This window comes from Humulus lupulus, chromosome 4 (genome assembly GCF_963169125.1).
Source record: "Humulus lupulus chromosome 4, drHumLupu1.1, whole genome shotgun sequence".
NCBI classification, from domain to species: Eukaryota; Viridiplantae; Streptophyta; class Magnoliopsida; order Rosales; family Cannabaceae; genus Humulus; species Humulus lupulus.
Window position 1 is genome coordinate 10,144,047 of NC_084796.1, and position 15,663 is coordinate 10,159,709.

Consider the following 15,663-nt stretch of genomic DNA (forward strand, 5'->3'; position numbering starts at 1 on the left):
GAACTACGGTTCAATGAGTTTCACTGACCTCTGAAGAAGAAAATACAATTATTCTCGTGTAATCTCTCTCTAATCTCAAAAGATTGTTTAGCCAAAAGAAAAAGGAGGATCCTCTTCCCTTAGCCCTCCTCTTCTATTTATAAGCTCAGGGAAGATTTACATTGATTTGGTACAGATATTATGTCCTAAATAATCGGATACTCAGGAAATCATGAGAGATAATTTCGGATTCCATCATAAATGCCTAAGATTTCCTCCGCGTATAATGTGCGTACAACCAGGCTGGTCGTAGGAAAAAGTTTATCATGTGACAGTAGATGTCTTCCTGATCGATAGTCGATCACAGATTCTGCCAGATGTTAGCCACGTGTAATTAATGCCAACCATGTCATTCACTTCTGATTTTTGGGATAACAGTTGGTGTTTAAGACTCCGAGGGCTAGCTTTATTCTTCAAGGTTTCGTGGTTCATTCATAGTACGAAATAGGGTATTGATTCACGAAGTTAAGGTATGATTTATTAAGGTTTAGTATTCGATTAAGGTATATGCTATTTAGACTCTAATGCTAGTTTATGTAAATTTTATGATTTAAAGGGCACTTTGGGCATATGGTTCTAAGGATCTTAGCGCAATAATTCTTTTATCTCCATTTTCAAGGTAAGGAAATTAGGTAGATATTTATGTTAGAATATGTATGTATGAAATATGTATGGCTAATGTTGCAGGAACATGAGGGATTTGTACGTGATGTAATGTGGCTCTGGTTTGCCTATTACGGTTATCTCTACCCTCATAAATTGTTTGTTTCATTATTATGTATGTAAGGAAATTAGGTAGATATTTATGTTAGAATATGTATGTGTGATATGTATGTATGGACTATGTATGACTAACGTTGCAGGATCATGAGGGATTTGTACATGAGGTAATGTGGCTCTGGTTTGCCTATTACGATTATCTCTACCTTCATAAACTGTTTGTTTCATTATTATGTATGTAAGTATATCATTGGTCTTTCCTAGGTTCACTTTTTGGGTTAAGCTATGATATTAGTAAGGTTTAGGTATGGTTTTGTATGGTTATGTCTAATAGGTATATGTATGTGATATAAGACGGGTTAAATAACTTTTTGTTAGGTATTATGTTGCTATGCTTATGTGTTTGTTTGTATTTCCATACTGGGCTTAGAAGCTTACTCCTTATGTTTTATATTTGTAGATAAAACCAGGTAGAACGTTAGACTGATGAGTGCAGGTTGATTCCAACCAACAATGTGTGTATTAGTGGGGATCATATAGTTGATGGTGGTTAAAGAGCACAGACGATTTTTATTAGTTTTTATTTATTTTAAATAAGAGAATAACAATGTTGCTTTATTTTACATTACTTTATGCATTAAAGATTCTAAAGTATGTTCTATTACATTGTTTATAATAAAAAGGGAAACATTTATTATTATTTTTCAACACTTGAATTTATTATGTGATTTTATTGAATAAATGCAGGCGTTACAGTTAGCCACCACTGTGTTGCAGCCTCTGTTGCCATCCTTATCACTTGAGCCAAAGCCTTCATCGACAAAGTAGCGCCGAAGCTCATGTTACCTTCAAGTGTCGTAGATCTTGTCGCCTTCAAGTGTTGGAGATCCCATCGCCCGAACCCGAAGCCTGCAACCTTCATTGCCAAAGTTTGCAACCCCCATCATCTTCTCACCTCCGAATCTGAAGCCCACAAGCCTGCAATCCCCGTCGCTTGCAGTTGTCGCTGAAGATGAAGACGTAGTCGCTGAGCCATTGCTGAAGCCGAAGACGAAGGCCCATTAAGTATAGAATGTATAGTTTTTATTATGGATTATTAGTATTTGTTTTTGTTGTTATACAAAAAAAGTGTTTATACCATTTTGGTCTCTGTATTTTATGCTAATAATGTGATGGACCTTAATTTTGTTTAAAAAAAATACATTTTTGACCCTTTATTTTTGTAAAATGATTAAAAATAGTCTACTGAATTTAAATTCAATTGAAATATTTTCAAATATAACCTCATAAATATTAGTGTCTAATACAGAACCTCACTTTTTCTAAATCGATAACCCTGTAAATAAAGCCTAAGGGTAAAAATATTGTGACATAATTTGAATTTAGGAGACATTTTTTAACAATTTTACAAAACACAACGTCTAAAAATATATTTTTTTTTAAAACAGAGGGTCTATCACGGTATTAACGCAAAATACAAAGACCCAAAATAGTATATAACTTACACAAAAATAAAATAAAAATAAATGCAAGATCTACCAAAAACAATTAGCCATTCAACTCAAAATTAAATTTTTACCAAGTTTTTAAGTTCGAAAAATACACACTCATAATATAAAAATGTTATTAAAGGGTTACAAAAAGTTAGAAATGGGTTGAAAAATGTTACAAAAGGTTATAAAAATGTTAGAAAAGTATTAGAAATAGCTTAGAAAAATGTTAGAAAAGGGTTAGAAAAAAAAAAAAAAACTTAAATGCATACCAAATTCCACATGTTAGTTAGTTTCTTTCTATCATGTTAAGTCATTAAGGGTATTAGAGTCATTTTAGGTGAGTTTTGAGTTATTTTTACGATAAACAATAAAGGGGAAATATGATTAGTAATAGTGGGAGTATAAAATTATTTAGTGCAATTACCCTATTTAATAATAATAAGAATTTCTTATCCTTGAGTTGACCAATAGTAATGCGCAGCAACTTTGACCAAGTCTTTTCTTTCTTTTCGAAAGGGAAGCGCCTATATATGCAGTTGCTATTCGTGTAAATCTTTCATTTAAAAGCTTTATTCAATTTCAACCCTCAAAAAAACGCATGTGTGATGAAAAAACAAAAAATATTAATAAGTTTTCAATCCTGTTGTCAACTTGCCTGGCCACCTTTTGAAAGTGGGTCCAAAATATATTTATGAAAACTTGGATGTTATTTGGTATCTCCTTTCAGCAGCATCATTTAAGAACACAATTCATATACAATTTTGAGGGCTCTTTGGCTTGCATATCTATGATCTTTCTTAATATATGTTCTTTCAATCTCCTCTGAGTTTATTCCAATAGTTTTCATATTAACTTAGGCACAGTTGGCTGTGACTCAGAGAAACTAAGCTCATGTCAGGAGCTTCTTCATCTTCACCATCTGGAGCTGCTTTTAGTATTTTCACCATTGTTGTTGCATGCATCTTTGTTCTTGCTCCTTTTGCAAGAGCCCAGAATGGAACTCAAGCCACTACAGATCCCTCTGAAGGTATATTTATATATTCTCTCTCCCTCTCTCTCTCTCTCTCATTAAAAGTAGTAAAATTTCAGTAAAGTTGAAACCTTTATTGTAGTAGGTAAGAACAATTTTGCAGAGGCTGGGAATTGATTAATGGTGGTGGTCTATTCACACCATATGAGAACTGGGTTTACAAGTTCTTTGTATTTTCTATTGAAATTATACTTGAATTATATAAATATATATATAGTAGAGCCACACAACTTTTGTTTTTTACACCTGGATGATTTTTCTTTTCTAATTTTTTTATATCAACAAATTTCGAATAATTCAAAAAAACATGCTTGCAACAAAAGTTGGTTTGGTTGAGACCTGATTTCGGTAGCTTAATTTATTCGAAATTTCTTAAAAATTTGTAAAATGGTTTATCATTGGGATTATATCAGATACCGAAAATAACGAAAATAGAAAAAAGAATTGCTACCTATATATATAAATGTGTGAGTTTGAAGATGATTTTAGAATGACTTGTATGAACTACTGGTAATGAAGAGAAAAGATTCAACCTTTAGCTGTTTGGAACATCAAATGTGAACTTACAGAACTGAGTTGGTTATCCTTTTTTTTTAAATAAATAAATAATAAATTATAATATTCTTTCGTCAGAGATGACATATTGAAGAGAGATAGCTTTTTTTTCAAGAGCAATATTAATAAATACATATATAAAATTCACAAACCGCCAAGGAGCTCACCAAAGAATATGGGTTCTTCCTTTATCCACCTACTTTTGATTTTGACTTGTATACTTATGTTCTGATTATTTGGTTTACATGCAGTGAGAGCTTTGAATTCTATTTTTAACCAATGGAAGATAAAGGCTAACACCCAACAATGGAATACAACTGGGGACCCGTGCAGTGGTGCCGCCGTAGACGACTCCAGCTTCGACGATGGCACTTTTAACCCCTTTATCAAATGCGACTGCTCTTTCAACAATAGCTCTCTCTGCCACATTACTCAACTGTATGTCGGAATATAGTATAAGACTCTTACATATGTTAAATCACACTTATCATCAAGAACATTATACGAGTCTATATATTTTAATATGATACTTGAATCATATAAATATATATATATATATATATATATATATATTCTAAGCAACTACACTAGCAATGGCACATATATTGACTTTGGTGATCAAAACTTGTTTACAGGAAAGTTTATGCAGTGGATGTTGTTGGTCCAATTCCAGAAGAGCTATGGACTCTGACATTCCTCTTCAATCTGTATGAGTTTATTGGACCTTTTTATAGTGCTCAATCATTTCTTTACTACAACATTTTAACATGCAATGTGGTCATGAGTCATGACTTAACTTAGAGTATATATACTTGGTTTATTCCATCTGTTGTAGGAATTTGGCCCAGAATTTCTTGACAGGCTCTCTTTCTTCATCAATTGGAAACCTCACTAAGATGCAATACTTGTAAGCCAACCTAAAATTTGAGCATTGAAAGAACAAGATTTAATATGTTATGTTACTTCTTTATTTAACTTTTGTTGTTGTTTTTTAATTTGGCAAATACTAGGAGCTTAGGCATAAATGCATTATCAGGGGAGGTGCCAAAGGAATTGGGACAACTTACTGAGCTATTAAGTTTGTAAGTTGAAGGCATTCTTAAAATTTAATGGCAACCTTATCATTTTTTTTTATGAAATTTCCTATGTTTAATTCAATCATATATTCTTGTCTACCCTTTCATAGTTTATGATGTTATTGACACTAATCTTTTATAATAACTTTTTACATAGGTCCTTTTCATCAAACAACTTCTCTGGTCCTCTGCCATCAGAACTAGGAAATCTAAACAAATTAGAACAACTGTAAGTTTGTAACATTGTATCTCTTTCCATTTCTTTTTCTATTAAAGATTTTAAGTTGTTCTTGGCTGCATTTTTAGTTAGAGTTCATAAATCCAGCATGAACTCCCTTGAGATTTTCTAGTCAACTTAATGATTGCAGTTGTACATTGGTCCCATTCTGATTCCTTTGTTTTTCCTTGTTTATTTGACAGTTATATTGATAGTTCTGGAGTTAGTGGCGAGATACCTTCAACATTTGCAAATCTCCAAAGCTTGCATACATTGTAAACTATTTCTTCTATCTCATGATTTAATAGCTATCTTTTATTAGTAATAAGAAAGAAAAAAAAAGCTAAAAGTTTCTTTTTTGATGAAATCTTTAACTTTCTGCAGATGGGCATCAGACAATGAATTCACAGGAAAGATACCTGACTTCATAGGAAATTGGACAAATCTTAATACCTTGTAAGTCAAGTCAAGCAGTTATTTTTTGTTGCTGTTGCTTTTCTTTTGTGTAAGTAATAATATATTGGTGTGGCACTACCTAATATATTTCAATATTAACAATTGTTAGCTCCTTTTCTATGTTCCTGCAGGAGATTTCAAGGGAACTCTTTTGAAGGACCAATACCATCAACGTTTGCAAATCTGACATCTCTAACAGACTTGTGAGTACCACACTCAATAGTCACTTCCATATTTATATGCAAACTTTTAAATCTAACATTCTTGCGTGTGAATTATATGTAGGAGGTTAAGTGAAATATCATCTAATGCAAGTACTTCTCTTGCATTTATCAGAAATATGAAGTCTCTAAGTAAATTGTAAGTAACATGGTTTTGATACATCATCACACCCTTTCTAATAAATGATTCAAACATATCTTCTTTTCTTTTGTGATGTTCTGTGTTGGAATATAATCTAACAGCTTTTAAATACAACCTGTAGAGTACTTAGGAATAACAATATCACTGGTTCAATTCCATCAAATATCGGAGAACTCCAACAGTTACAACATCTGTAAGTTGATTAAAGAACTCAAAACTACCCTACTTGCACTAATAATTTTTCAATTTTCATGTTCACTCATGAAGTTGCACTTTTTGTTTACAGAGATTTGAGCTTCAACAAATTCAATGGACAGATTCCAGGCTCTCTTTTCAACATTAGCTCACTCTCTTATCTGTAATACATCTTTTATCTTCTATTGTAACATAATGCCTCAAGAAATACTTTTTCTCTGTAAAATATCAGCAGCTCTTTTTATTGTATGCTTCCTGATAGCTACTATGAAAGTATTAAACCAAGTAATTTTGGTTCCTTAATCAGGTTTCTTGGAAATAATAGCCTAAACGGAACTCTGCCTCAACAAAGAAGTACATCTCTTCTCAATATGTAAGTAAATATATCTGATATTTTAGTAGTTGGGTAAATGTTTAGCAACATTCATAGTAATGACTCTGAAATTGACTTTCATGTACAATGCTATTCTTTCAGTGATCTGTCATACAATAATCTAATGGGGAGCATTCCGTCTTGGGTCAACAATCAACAAAATCTACACATGTATGTTTTAACTCTTAACATTAAGAGGGATCGATTTTCTTTCTAGTTTAGTACCTTTACGTTTGTGTTCAACAATCTCTATTTATAGTTGTAGTACATGTTTGTACCATTGGATTAACTTTTTTTTAATATTTTAAACAGTAACTTGGTTGGCAACAACTTTACAATAGATAGCTCAAACAACAGGTAATTCTTCAGTATTTTAGAATAGCTTCCTTCATTTTTTGCTCTTAGTTGTATTGTACCTAACATTTAACATGTATGTTAGTGTCTATTGCTTCAAGCTGTTTCTTTGCAATTGTTGTTCAATATATAACTTCCTTCTTTTGTCTAAATTTATTCTTTGTTGGCCTTCAGTTCTCTTCTTGCAAAATTGAACTGTCTTCAAAAGAATTTCCCCTGCGGTCTAGGCCGTCCCATATGTAAGTACATTTTAATTGATTACTAAACCTTTCACGCAGTTGATTCAAATCATTTGATAACTTGTCCTTTTGCGAATGTACTAGTGAGAAAACCTTTTCTGAACATTCTTAGCTATATGCCTTTGTTTTTAAAATGAAAATTACCTTGCCGTGCAGATTCTAGTTTCGGAATTAACTCTGGTGGTACTGAAATTACATCTTCTGATAAAATTTTGTATGAGAAGGATAATGAGAATTTGGGTCCAGCTACACATTTTGTCACCAGCAGCAACAGATGGGCAGAAAGCAATGTTGGAACTTTTGTAGATAGCAACAATGCTAGTAGCTTTACAAGTTTTTCATTATCTCAGTTCACAAATACTTTAGACACAGAACTATTCCAGACATCAAGGCTATCTGCTTCATCGCTGAGATACTATGGTCTAGGGCTTGAGAATGGTAACTACACTGTCAAACTCCAGTTTGCAGAAATTGTTATACAGAGTTCTCGCAACTGGAAAAGCGTTGGCAGGCATGTATTTGATATTTATATCCAGGTATTGTTCACCTACATGTTCTATGCATATGTTCTTATAAGCATTTTCTTTTGTTGAGTGAAATTTAATTTCATTGTTTTTTGCAAACAGGAAAATATGCTCTTTTTCTAATTATTTGTGTATATTTTTAGGGAATTCGAGTTTTAAAAGATTTTGACATAAAAAAGGAGGCTGGTGGACTCTCTTTTAGAGCAGTAGAGAGAGAATTTACGGCTCATGTTTCACAGAACTTCCTTGAAGTCCACCTCTTTTGGGCTGGAAAAGGAACTTGTTGTATACCTGCTCAAGGTACTTATGGGCCTTCCATTGCAGCAATCAGTGCCACCCCAGGTAAGAATAATATGGTGTGGATATTTTTAAGCTCTATTTTTAAAGGAATTACAAGTCTCATTTGGTTGACCATGGTTGTTTTAATACAGATTTTACACCCACTGTCAGTAACAAATCTCCAAGCACTAAGAAGAACCATACAGGTCTGATTGTGGGAATTGTTGTCGGATTTGCTGTTTTAAGCGTTTTGTGTGTGTTAGTGGCAATCTACATTGCTCAACGAAGAAAGAGAGCTCAAATGAATGAAGGTAACATTTCTTGATCTATTGCGTACTGGTTTTTCTTTTACTATATTCCAGCTTTGAACTTGAAATTCCGACTGTGATCTGTTTCTTAAGAAAACTACTTCATTATTGGCATTTCAGCACACAGTACACCAATTTATTGACTGTTAATTGCTTTGCAGAGTTCGTTGGAATGGATGTTAAACCATTCACTTTCAGCTATAGCGAACTGAAGGGAGCTACCAATGATTTCAATTCTACTAATAAGTTGGGAGAAGGAGGATTTGGACCTGTCTACAAGGTATGCAGTTTCATTAATCAATGTCAGAACAACTTTGCGGCTAAAATTATCATTTGTTGATGAAACAAAAGCTCATTATTTGATTTTCCTTATTACTCAACAGGGAACGCTTGAAGATGGAAGAGTTGTTGCTGTGAAGCAACTGTCTGTGACTTCTCATCAAGGAAAGAGCCAGTTTGTTGCTGAAATTGCCACAATATCTGCTGTGCAACATCGTAACCTGGTAAAATTGTATGGATGTTGTATTGAGGGAGATAAAAGACTTCTTGTTTACGAGTACCTAGAAAACAAGAGTCTTGATCAAGCATTATTTGGTATGTGGATAACAATATTGTTGTTTGTTTGTATAAATACAAGCATATAATGCCAAATAAATTTTAAAATGTCAATGCTATCATGTATCAGGGAAGCATAGCTTAAAGCTGGATTGGCCAACACGTTTCGATATTTGCATGGGTGTGGCAAGAGGTCTAACTTATCTTCATGAGGAGTCACGACTTAGAATTGTACATAGAGATGTCAAGTCCAGCAACATTCTGCTTGACTATAGTCTCATCCCCAAAATATCAGATTTTGGTTTGGCTAAACTTTATGATGATAAACAGACTCATATAAGTACACGAGTTGCTGGAACAATGTAAGTTAAATCTTGATGAGAACTTAGTCTTTGGCTTGTTTTTTTTTTTTACTAATGGTTTTTAACTTAATCTGTTTGATGAAATTGCAGTGGTTATCTTGCACCAGAATACGCCATGCGTGGTCACCTCACAGAGAAAACAGATATCTTTGCCTTTGGAGTTGTGGCTCTAGAGCTTGTCAGTGGCAGGCCAAATTCTGACTCTACTTTAGATGAAGAAAGGATGTACCTTCTTGAATGGGTACTGAAAATCAAATTGTTATGAGCTATGCTTTTTGTGATTAGTTTTCTTAATAGATTTTGATCTTGAATCATATTTACGATTGTTTCTTGCTCATTAGGCCTGGAATTTGCATGAACAAGGCCGTGAACTCGAACTGGTGGATTCAGAACTATCAGAATTCGACGAGGAAGAAGTGAAGAGAATCATTGGAGTGGCTCTACTATGCACTCAAACTTCACCAACAGTGCGTCCATCTATGTCCAGAGTGGTGGCAATGATTTCAGGAGACACTGATGTGAGTACTGAAATTTCAAGGCCTGGTTACTTGGCTGATTGGAAATTCAATGATGTGAGTAGTCTAATGAGTCATATTTCAAAAGGGACCGATTCTAGCTTTTATGACTCATCTGCAAGCACAAGCATGGTGGCAGACGCAAAGCCACCAGCAACAGCTAGTGGCACAGCTCAACCAAATGTTCACAGCACTGTTAGGGAGGGAAGGTGATGAAAAATTAGTTTAAGTTTGGTTTGCGGGATGTTCTATACTTCTTAGTTGTACAATGTAAGATTCCAATGAAGACTGTTTTTTTTCCACCCCAATTTGTAGTTATTTAATTATTTTTGTTATAGTTATTTACTCTCTAACTTTATGATTGAGTTTTGAGAAGTGGATTCTTGTAGACTCTTGGACTTTATAAAAAATAAAAATAAATAATGGGTTGGAGACCCTTGTCCCTTGGGTGTGCACTTGCCACTTAGCCCTACATTGGTTATATGTGTGGATTATAAGTGGTATTTATGTTGTAATGCCTCGAAATCCCTAATGTGGTTTAATGGTTGGATTAGTAGGCCGGAAGGGCCATAACTGTTTAATTATGCCATTAGGTTATGCATGTTTATGTGAATTATATTATAATATGATGTTATATGCATGCATGTGAGTCCACATTTGATTATTAAGGTGTTTCGGTAATTTGGCCCGTTGAGGGTATATTTGTGTATTTTAGGTGCATATTGTGATTTCTGGATGAGATCCAATTATTATGGAGATATATTCGAGCTATTCGGCATGAGACGGTCTTATATTGTGAATTAGCAGTTTTGTCATAACGGGGTCAATTATTGAGTAATGAGAATGTTTATTTGATGATAAATTGGGAGTTATTGAGATCAAGAGGAAATTCTGGGAGTTTTGACTATAATACCCCCGGGAGTGTTTTCGGGACCCCGAGCACTAGGTTTTATTTAGGGTTACTTAAGCTTGAAGTAGCTTGTCAGATAGAATCGTACATTAGAAAACATTTTTTCTCTCTCTCTCTCTCTCGTTAGTTCGTTTTACCATTCGAGGCATTTTCGAAGAAATCTCGAGTTCTAGGAGTCGGAATCAAGCGAGGATTGAGGCATAGTCATCCTAGGAAAGATTAGAAGCTTCTTGATCGAATGATTTAACGGAAAACAACCCAATCGAAGGTAATCTAAGCTTTAAGTTTTGGGTTTTTAGAGTTTCTAAGCTTCGAATTGGATTTTGTGAATCGTTGAGTTTTTGATTCGTTTGAGCCTTGGGTTTTGGTGGTTTTGGACTATTGGGAAGTTTGTGAACTTTGATTTTTGGATTTGGAAGTGTTTAGGTATTTTTTTGGAGGGTTTGGGATGAAAGAGGTCGAGTTTTGGCTGGTTCTGGGTTGGGGGTCGCGGCCCCTAGCTTGAAGAAGCAGGTGGGAACATTTTGGCCTTGCTGGGCGCCGCGGCCCTGTGTATGGGGCGCCGCGACCCTTGCTCCTGTTGTGGCTGGGGGCCGCAGCTCAATGTGCTAGGGTCGCGGCTCTTAAGCAGTTTTGAGCCTGTTTGTGTGTTTTGACCTCGAGAACTTGGTTTTAGGCCTCGGGATAGTTCCTACTACCCGGATTAGTGGGGATTGATGTCCCGGAGGCTAGATCTTGGTTCAGGAACCTATGTTGTTCATTTTTTTATTGATGATGTCCCGTGTTTGGTTATGACTAGGCGACTGCTAAAGACTTAAAGTCAGATCGTTCTCAAGGATCGTTCTTTTACTCATTCTCGCTCGAATCAGAGGTAAGAAAACGGCACCCCATATGTGACGTGCGTGGTTATTATTGAGGCATGTTGACTGTTTAAATGTGGACATTGATTGCATATCAAATGCTTAGCAAATCTTGCTTACTTGTGCATGGCATTGACTCATTAGTCAAGGATTGGCAATGGTGTCAGTATTAACCGTGAAGCTGTGACTCATTAGTCAAGTTCGGCAGTAGTACTGAGCACTGGTCACATTGCATTGACTCATAAGTCAAGGATGGTTTTAGCATGTTTAATGCAAGCCTACAAAGATTAGATCTAATCGACATCTGCATTGAATGACTCAGTTGAGCATTAATGCCGGACCGACCTCAAGTTCGATGAAAACTAAAAGCGCTTGTCTAGCCAAAGGCTAGCCATTTAGAGCCAGGGCCAGCGAGCCCCGGTGACTGTTTAGTCACATGGCTATGGGTGCCGAGCCCTGTAGTGACTTACTCATCAGTCACTCATCTGTTTAAGCTAGTGACTTACTCATCAGTCACTCATTTGTTAAGCCTGTGACTTACTCATCAGTCACTCACTTGATTAAGGCTATAAGTCTCAGTATGATTAATAGGACCTCAAGTGTTAAATCACTCATCTGTTCAGAGCTATAAGCTCTGTATGATTGTAATGATCATCATTTGGTATTATTTACATGCAGTATTGAGTTTTCTTACTGGGCTTTGGCTTATGGGTGTTATGTGGTGCAGGTAAAGGGAAAGAAAAGCTCACCCAGCCTTGAGTGGAGAGCTTAGGTGGCGATGTGTACATATGTGGCCGCTTGACCACCACGGCCAAGGAGTTCTCAGAGGAACTAGGGGGTTTACCCTATTTTTGCCGCTTAGGTCGGCGGGTTGTAAATTTCAAACAGTAATGACCATTTTGAGTTGTAAATAACTTGCAAATGTTCTAGTGGGCCCATGAACAGTTTTAAATAAAATATATCATTTCCTTTTAATTGGTTTCACACCTTGACCTATTATTAACACCTAGAAGCACGTTTTTAACCAAAGGACTCGGGTAACGAGTTAAATTCTCGGTTCAACGTTCACCGTAATGGTCTTAGGGTAACTAGGGCGTTACATATGCTCAATCCCATTACTACTCTCTAATTCTATGATTGAGTTTTGAGATGTGTATTTTTATGCCCTTATAAAACCATGTCGGACATGTAACACGATTTTATATCGTCAATAAAAGAAGTATAAATCATTTAGTTTGATAACCGTGTTGCTTACTTGTTTTATTACAGGATTATTAGAATAATACAAATATTTATAAAATCTCAAATATATAAATAATTACAATTATAGTGACTAGCTCACAGTGGATTATAATTGTAATTATATGTTCAAAAGAACGAGTCCTAAGATTAAGTTAGTGCACTGAATTTTCAATGATCTGGTAATTTACAATATGATGACTTGCTTAATAGCTTACTCTAAAAGGGTAGATGATTGAGCGCTCATATATGTGATTAAGTTCACATATTTATCATTTACAAGGGACTTAGTGGGAGTAAAGGATAAAATACAAATAAGCGGTAAAACGGTAATTTGCACCCGACTCATTAGTAAGTCATTGATAGATGATTGACTGACTGTAACAGTTATAACAATGGATAACATATTTGTGGTTTGGAAAATATGTTCTATGAATTCAAGAGTATCTATAGTGGAGTCATGAAAAATTAATAAATTGTGAGATAATTTATTTAATAAATAAACTCACGTGAATTTATTGTAGCTTGTGTTTATGAATCCGTGGTCCACATGTCGTCTCTTATCAAATCAAGTTTAATAGTGTCAAAAAATTGATTTAATTATCAAATAGAAATATCAAATTGACTAGGACAATTTAGTGATATTTACATGTAATAAGAATTTGTGAATAAAAAAGAATTTTTGGACAAATTTATTAATATTGATAAATTGGTATCAATATAAATAAATAATATTAAATAAATTTTCAAATTATAATGAGTTAATTTGAATAAGGATTTATTTATTTATTTAATTAATTAATTAATTAAAAGATAAATAAATAAACATATTTTGAATTTAGGCTCAATTGAGATTTAAATTCAAAACAAAGAGATTGAGCCCAAGTCCATTTGTGGGAGCCCAAGACTTTGATTTTTTATTTATTATTTTAATTAATTTAAATTTAAATAAAGTCTATTAATTTTCCTATATAAGGAATGCGATGTCTATTGTTTTCATAAGTAAGTGTGTCTCTGTTGATTCATTGGGTAAGTGAAAACCTAGACAGTCCAGTCCTTTCTTGACTGCTCGTTCTCTTCATCTTCCCAATATAATTTTATCTCATGTGTTGAGAATGTGCCCACTCTTTGTTAGACTTGATTTAGAGATAAGCTTGGAAGACTTTGGCACAATCTAAGCAGTTTAGATTCTTGGCAATACTTTGCTACCACTAGGAATCAAATGTTAAAGAATCTAAAGGAAGGAGTCATTGTTTCGCTGTGTATTCGTAAGTTTCTACATCTTTGTGTTTATGTTAATTTATGAACCTGATGTTCATATGTATGTCATGCTATTCTATGTTTCTATTATGTTTTTGGAAAAATAATAGAGAACATGCATATAGATTTATATTCCAAGATCCTACAGTAGGCTGCTGGGCTTTATAAAAAAAAAAAAAAAAGACCAATCAATGGTATTATTTACTAATTACGACAAACAATCTTTCTCATCAACTTATTTCTTTTTTATGACGGGACATAATTTTTTAATTTTTTACATTTTCAATTTAAACTTTATATTTTTACGGTTTCGAAAGGCTTTGCTCCATCTGCAAGGAAATATACATTCTCGTCATCAGTGAACTTGGGTGTAACGTCCCGAATTTGCTATTAAGGCCGGGTGTCTTGATTACTGTGCTAGGAGGGCATAGTCGGATTTATATGTGGAATTAATTGAATATATGTGTGAATATGCAGTATAAATGATTTATATGGTAATGTGAATAATTATACATGTTTATGTGTATTAACTATGCACGTGGGCCCGTTTTTGCAAATTGTGGCATATTTGTAATTTTTGACTCGTTGAAGGTATATTTGTATTATGTATGCGTTGTGAGTGAGACCCCAGTGTTATAGGGATACATTTGGGATGTGTGGTCTAAGGCAATCCTAGTGAGCAGATTAGCGAAATAGTCACAATGGGGTTAAATACCCGACTCGGTGTGAGTCTAGGGGTATTTTGGGAAACTTAGTGAGTATTTGGGATTTATTGGGTAACAGGTAGTTATTTGGATATTTTGGGTATGTCGGGATTAATCGGGGGTTATAGTGCAATTTGAGGATTAGCGGGAAATGTGGCAAATGACAGTATCGCCCTTGGGGGCATTAAAGAGTAAGGCTTGAAGTTAGGGGCATTTGGTCTTTTGTGGCAATGGATAGGCTTAGTCTTGGGCTGCCTTATCTATCTAGGGGCCTTAGAAAGTCTAGAAACAATCAGAAAAAGAAAAAAAAAAAAAAAAACAGAGCCTCTTTTCTCTCTCTCGTTGCACTCTCCCCCTTGAGGCTAGGATGGGATTTGAATCACTTTGGAGGAGTTAGAGCTTGTTGCTAAGGATTTGTGGCTGCTTTGAGTTCCTACAGCTAAGGAAATTCGAATTTTCACTGAGGAATTAAGAGGTAAGATCTATTTTTGTAGCTTTTTTGTGGTGTTTTTGAGGAGTTAAGGCTTTGGTTCTTAAGTTGAGAATTGTTGGTTTTAGAGTGTTTTAGAGGCTATGGGTTGTTATTTATTGTTTATCTGAGTTGTTGGTATTGTTTTGATGATTGAAATAGGTTGAAATGTTGTTGTTAGAGGTTTTGGTTCGGGGAAAATGCAGGAAAAGTTCTGGAAATTCTGGGTTCGCAGGGTTGCGCCGCGGCGCAGTTCTTGGAGCGTCACGACCCGCATGAACTCAGAGGCCTGAGGGGCTCACTGAGCCGCCTTGGCGCCGCGATGCTGGGTAGGTTGCGCCGCAATGCATTTTTAGGGAAATGAGGGCTCGGGCCCTCAGACTTGTAGAGGGTCACGGCGCTTGCTAGGGGCGCCACGACTCAAATAGAGAACATTGGGAAATTAAGGATTTTAGGCTCGGGAACTCAAACCTAAAGGCTCAGGAATGATTCTGCTACCCAATTTAGTAGAATTTGAGATCTCAAAGGCTAGAAATATACCTTGAAACTCTTTAATAGTCTAAGTGAT

At 34.9% G+C, this 15,663-nt stretch overlaps 1 protein-coding gene across 1 annotated transcript; it reads left to right on the forward strand.

The window, feature by feature from the left end:
* The first annotated feature begins 2,979 nt into the window (after positions 1-2,979).
* LOC133829945 (probable LRR receptor-like serine/threonine-protein kinase At1g56140) lies at positions 2,980-10,098 on the forward strand. Its single transcript, XM_062259790.1, has 24 exons — positions 2,980-3,279; positions 4,089-4,275; positions 4,473-4,544; positions 4,673-4,744; positions 4,848-4,919; positions 5,071-5,142; positions 5,334-5,405; positions 5,515-5,586; positions 5,718-5,789; positions 5,872-5,946; positions 6,071-6,142; positions 6,236-6,307; positions 6,452-6,517; positions 6,620-6,688; positions 6,830-6,874; positions 7,046-7,110; positions 7,267-7,646; positions 7,778-7,976; positions 8,066-8,224; positions 8,383-8,501; positions 8,605-8,815; positions 8,907-9,138; positions 9,229-9,379; positions 9,480-10,098. The coding sequence occupies exons 1-24, from the start codon at positions 3,144-3,146 to the stop codon at positions 9,864-9,866; spliced, it is 3,129 nt and encodes a 1,042-aa protein (XP_062115774.1). The 5' UTR covers positions 2,980-3,143; the 3' UTR covers positions 9,867-10,098.
* The last annotated feature ends 5,565 nt before the right edge of the window (positions 10,099-15,663 follow it).

Coding starts and splice junctions, on each gene's coding strand:
- LOC133829945 (XM_062259790.1), top strand. CDS start 3,144: ATGTCAGGAGCTTCTTCATCTTCACCATCTGGAGCTGCTTTTAGTATT. Junction 3,280..4,088: donor CACTACAGATCCCTCTGAAG/GTATATTTATAT, acceptor GTTTACATGCAG/TGAGAGCTTTGAATTCTATT. Junction 7,647..7,777: donor TATTTGATATTTATATCCAG/GTATTGTTCACC, acceptor GTATATTTTTAG/GGAATTCGAGTTTTAAAAGA.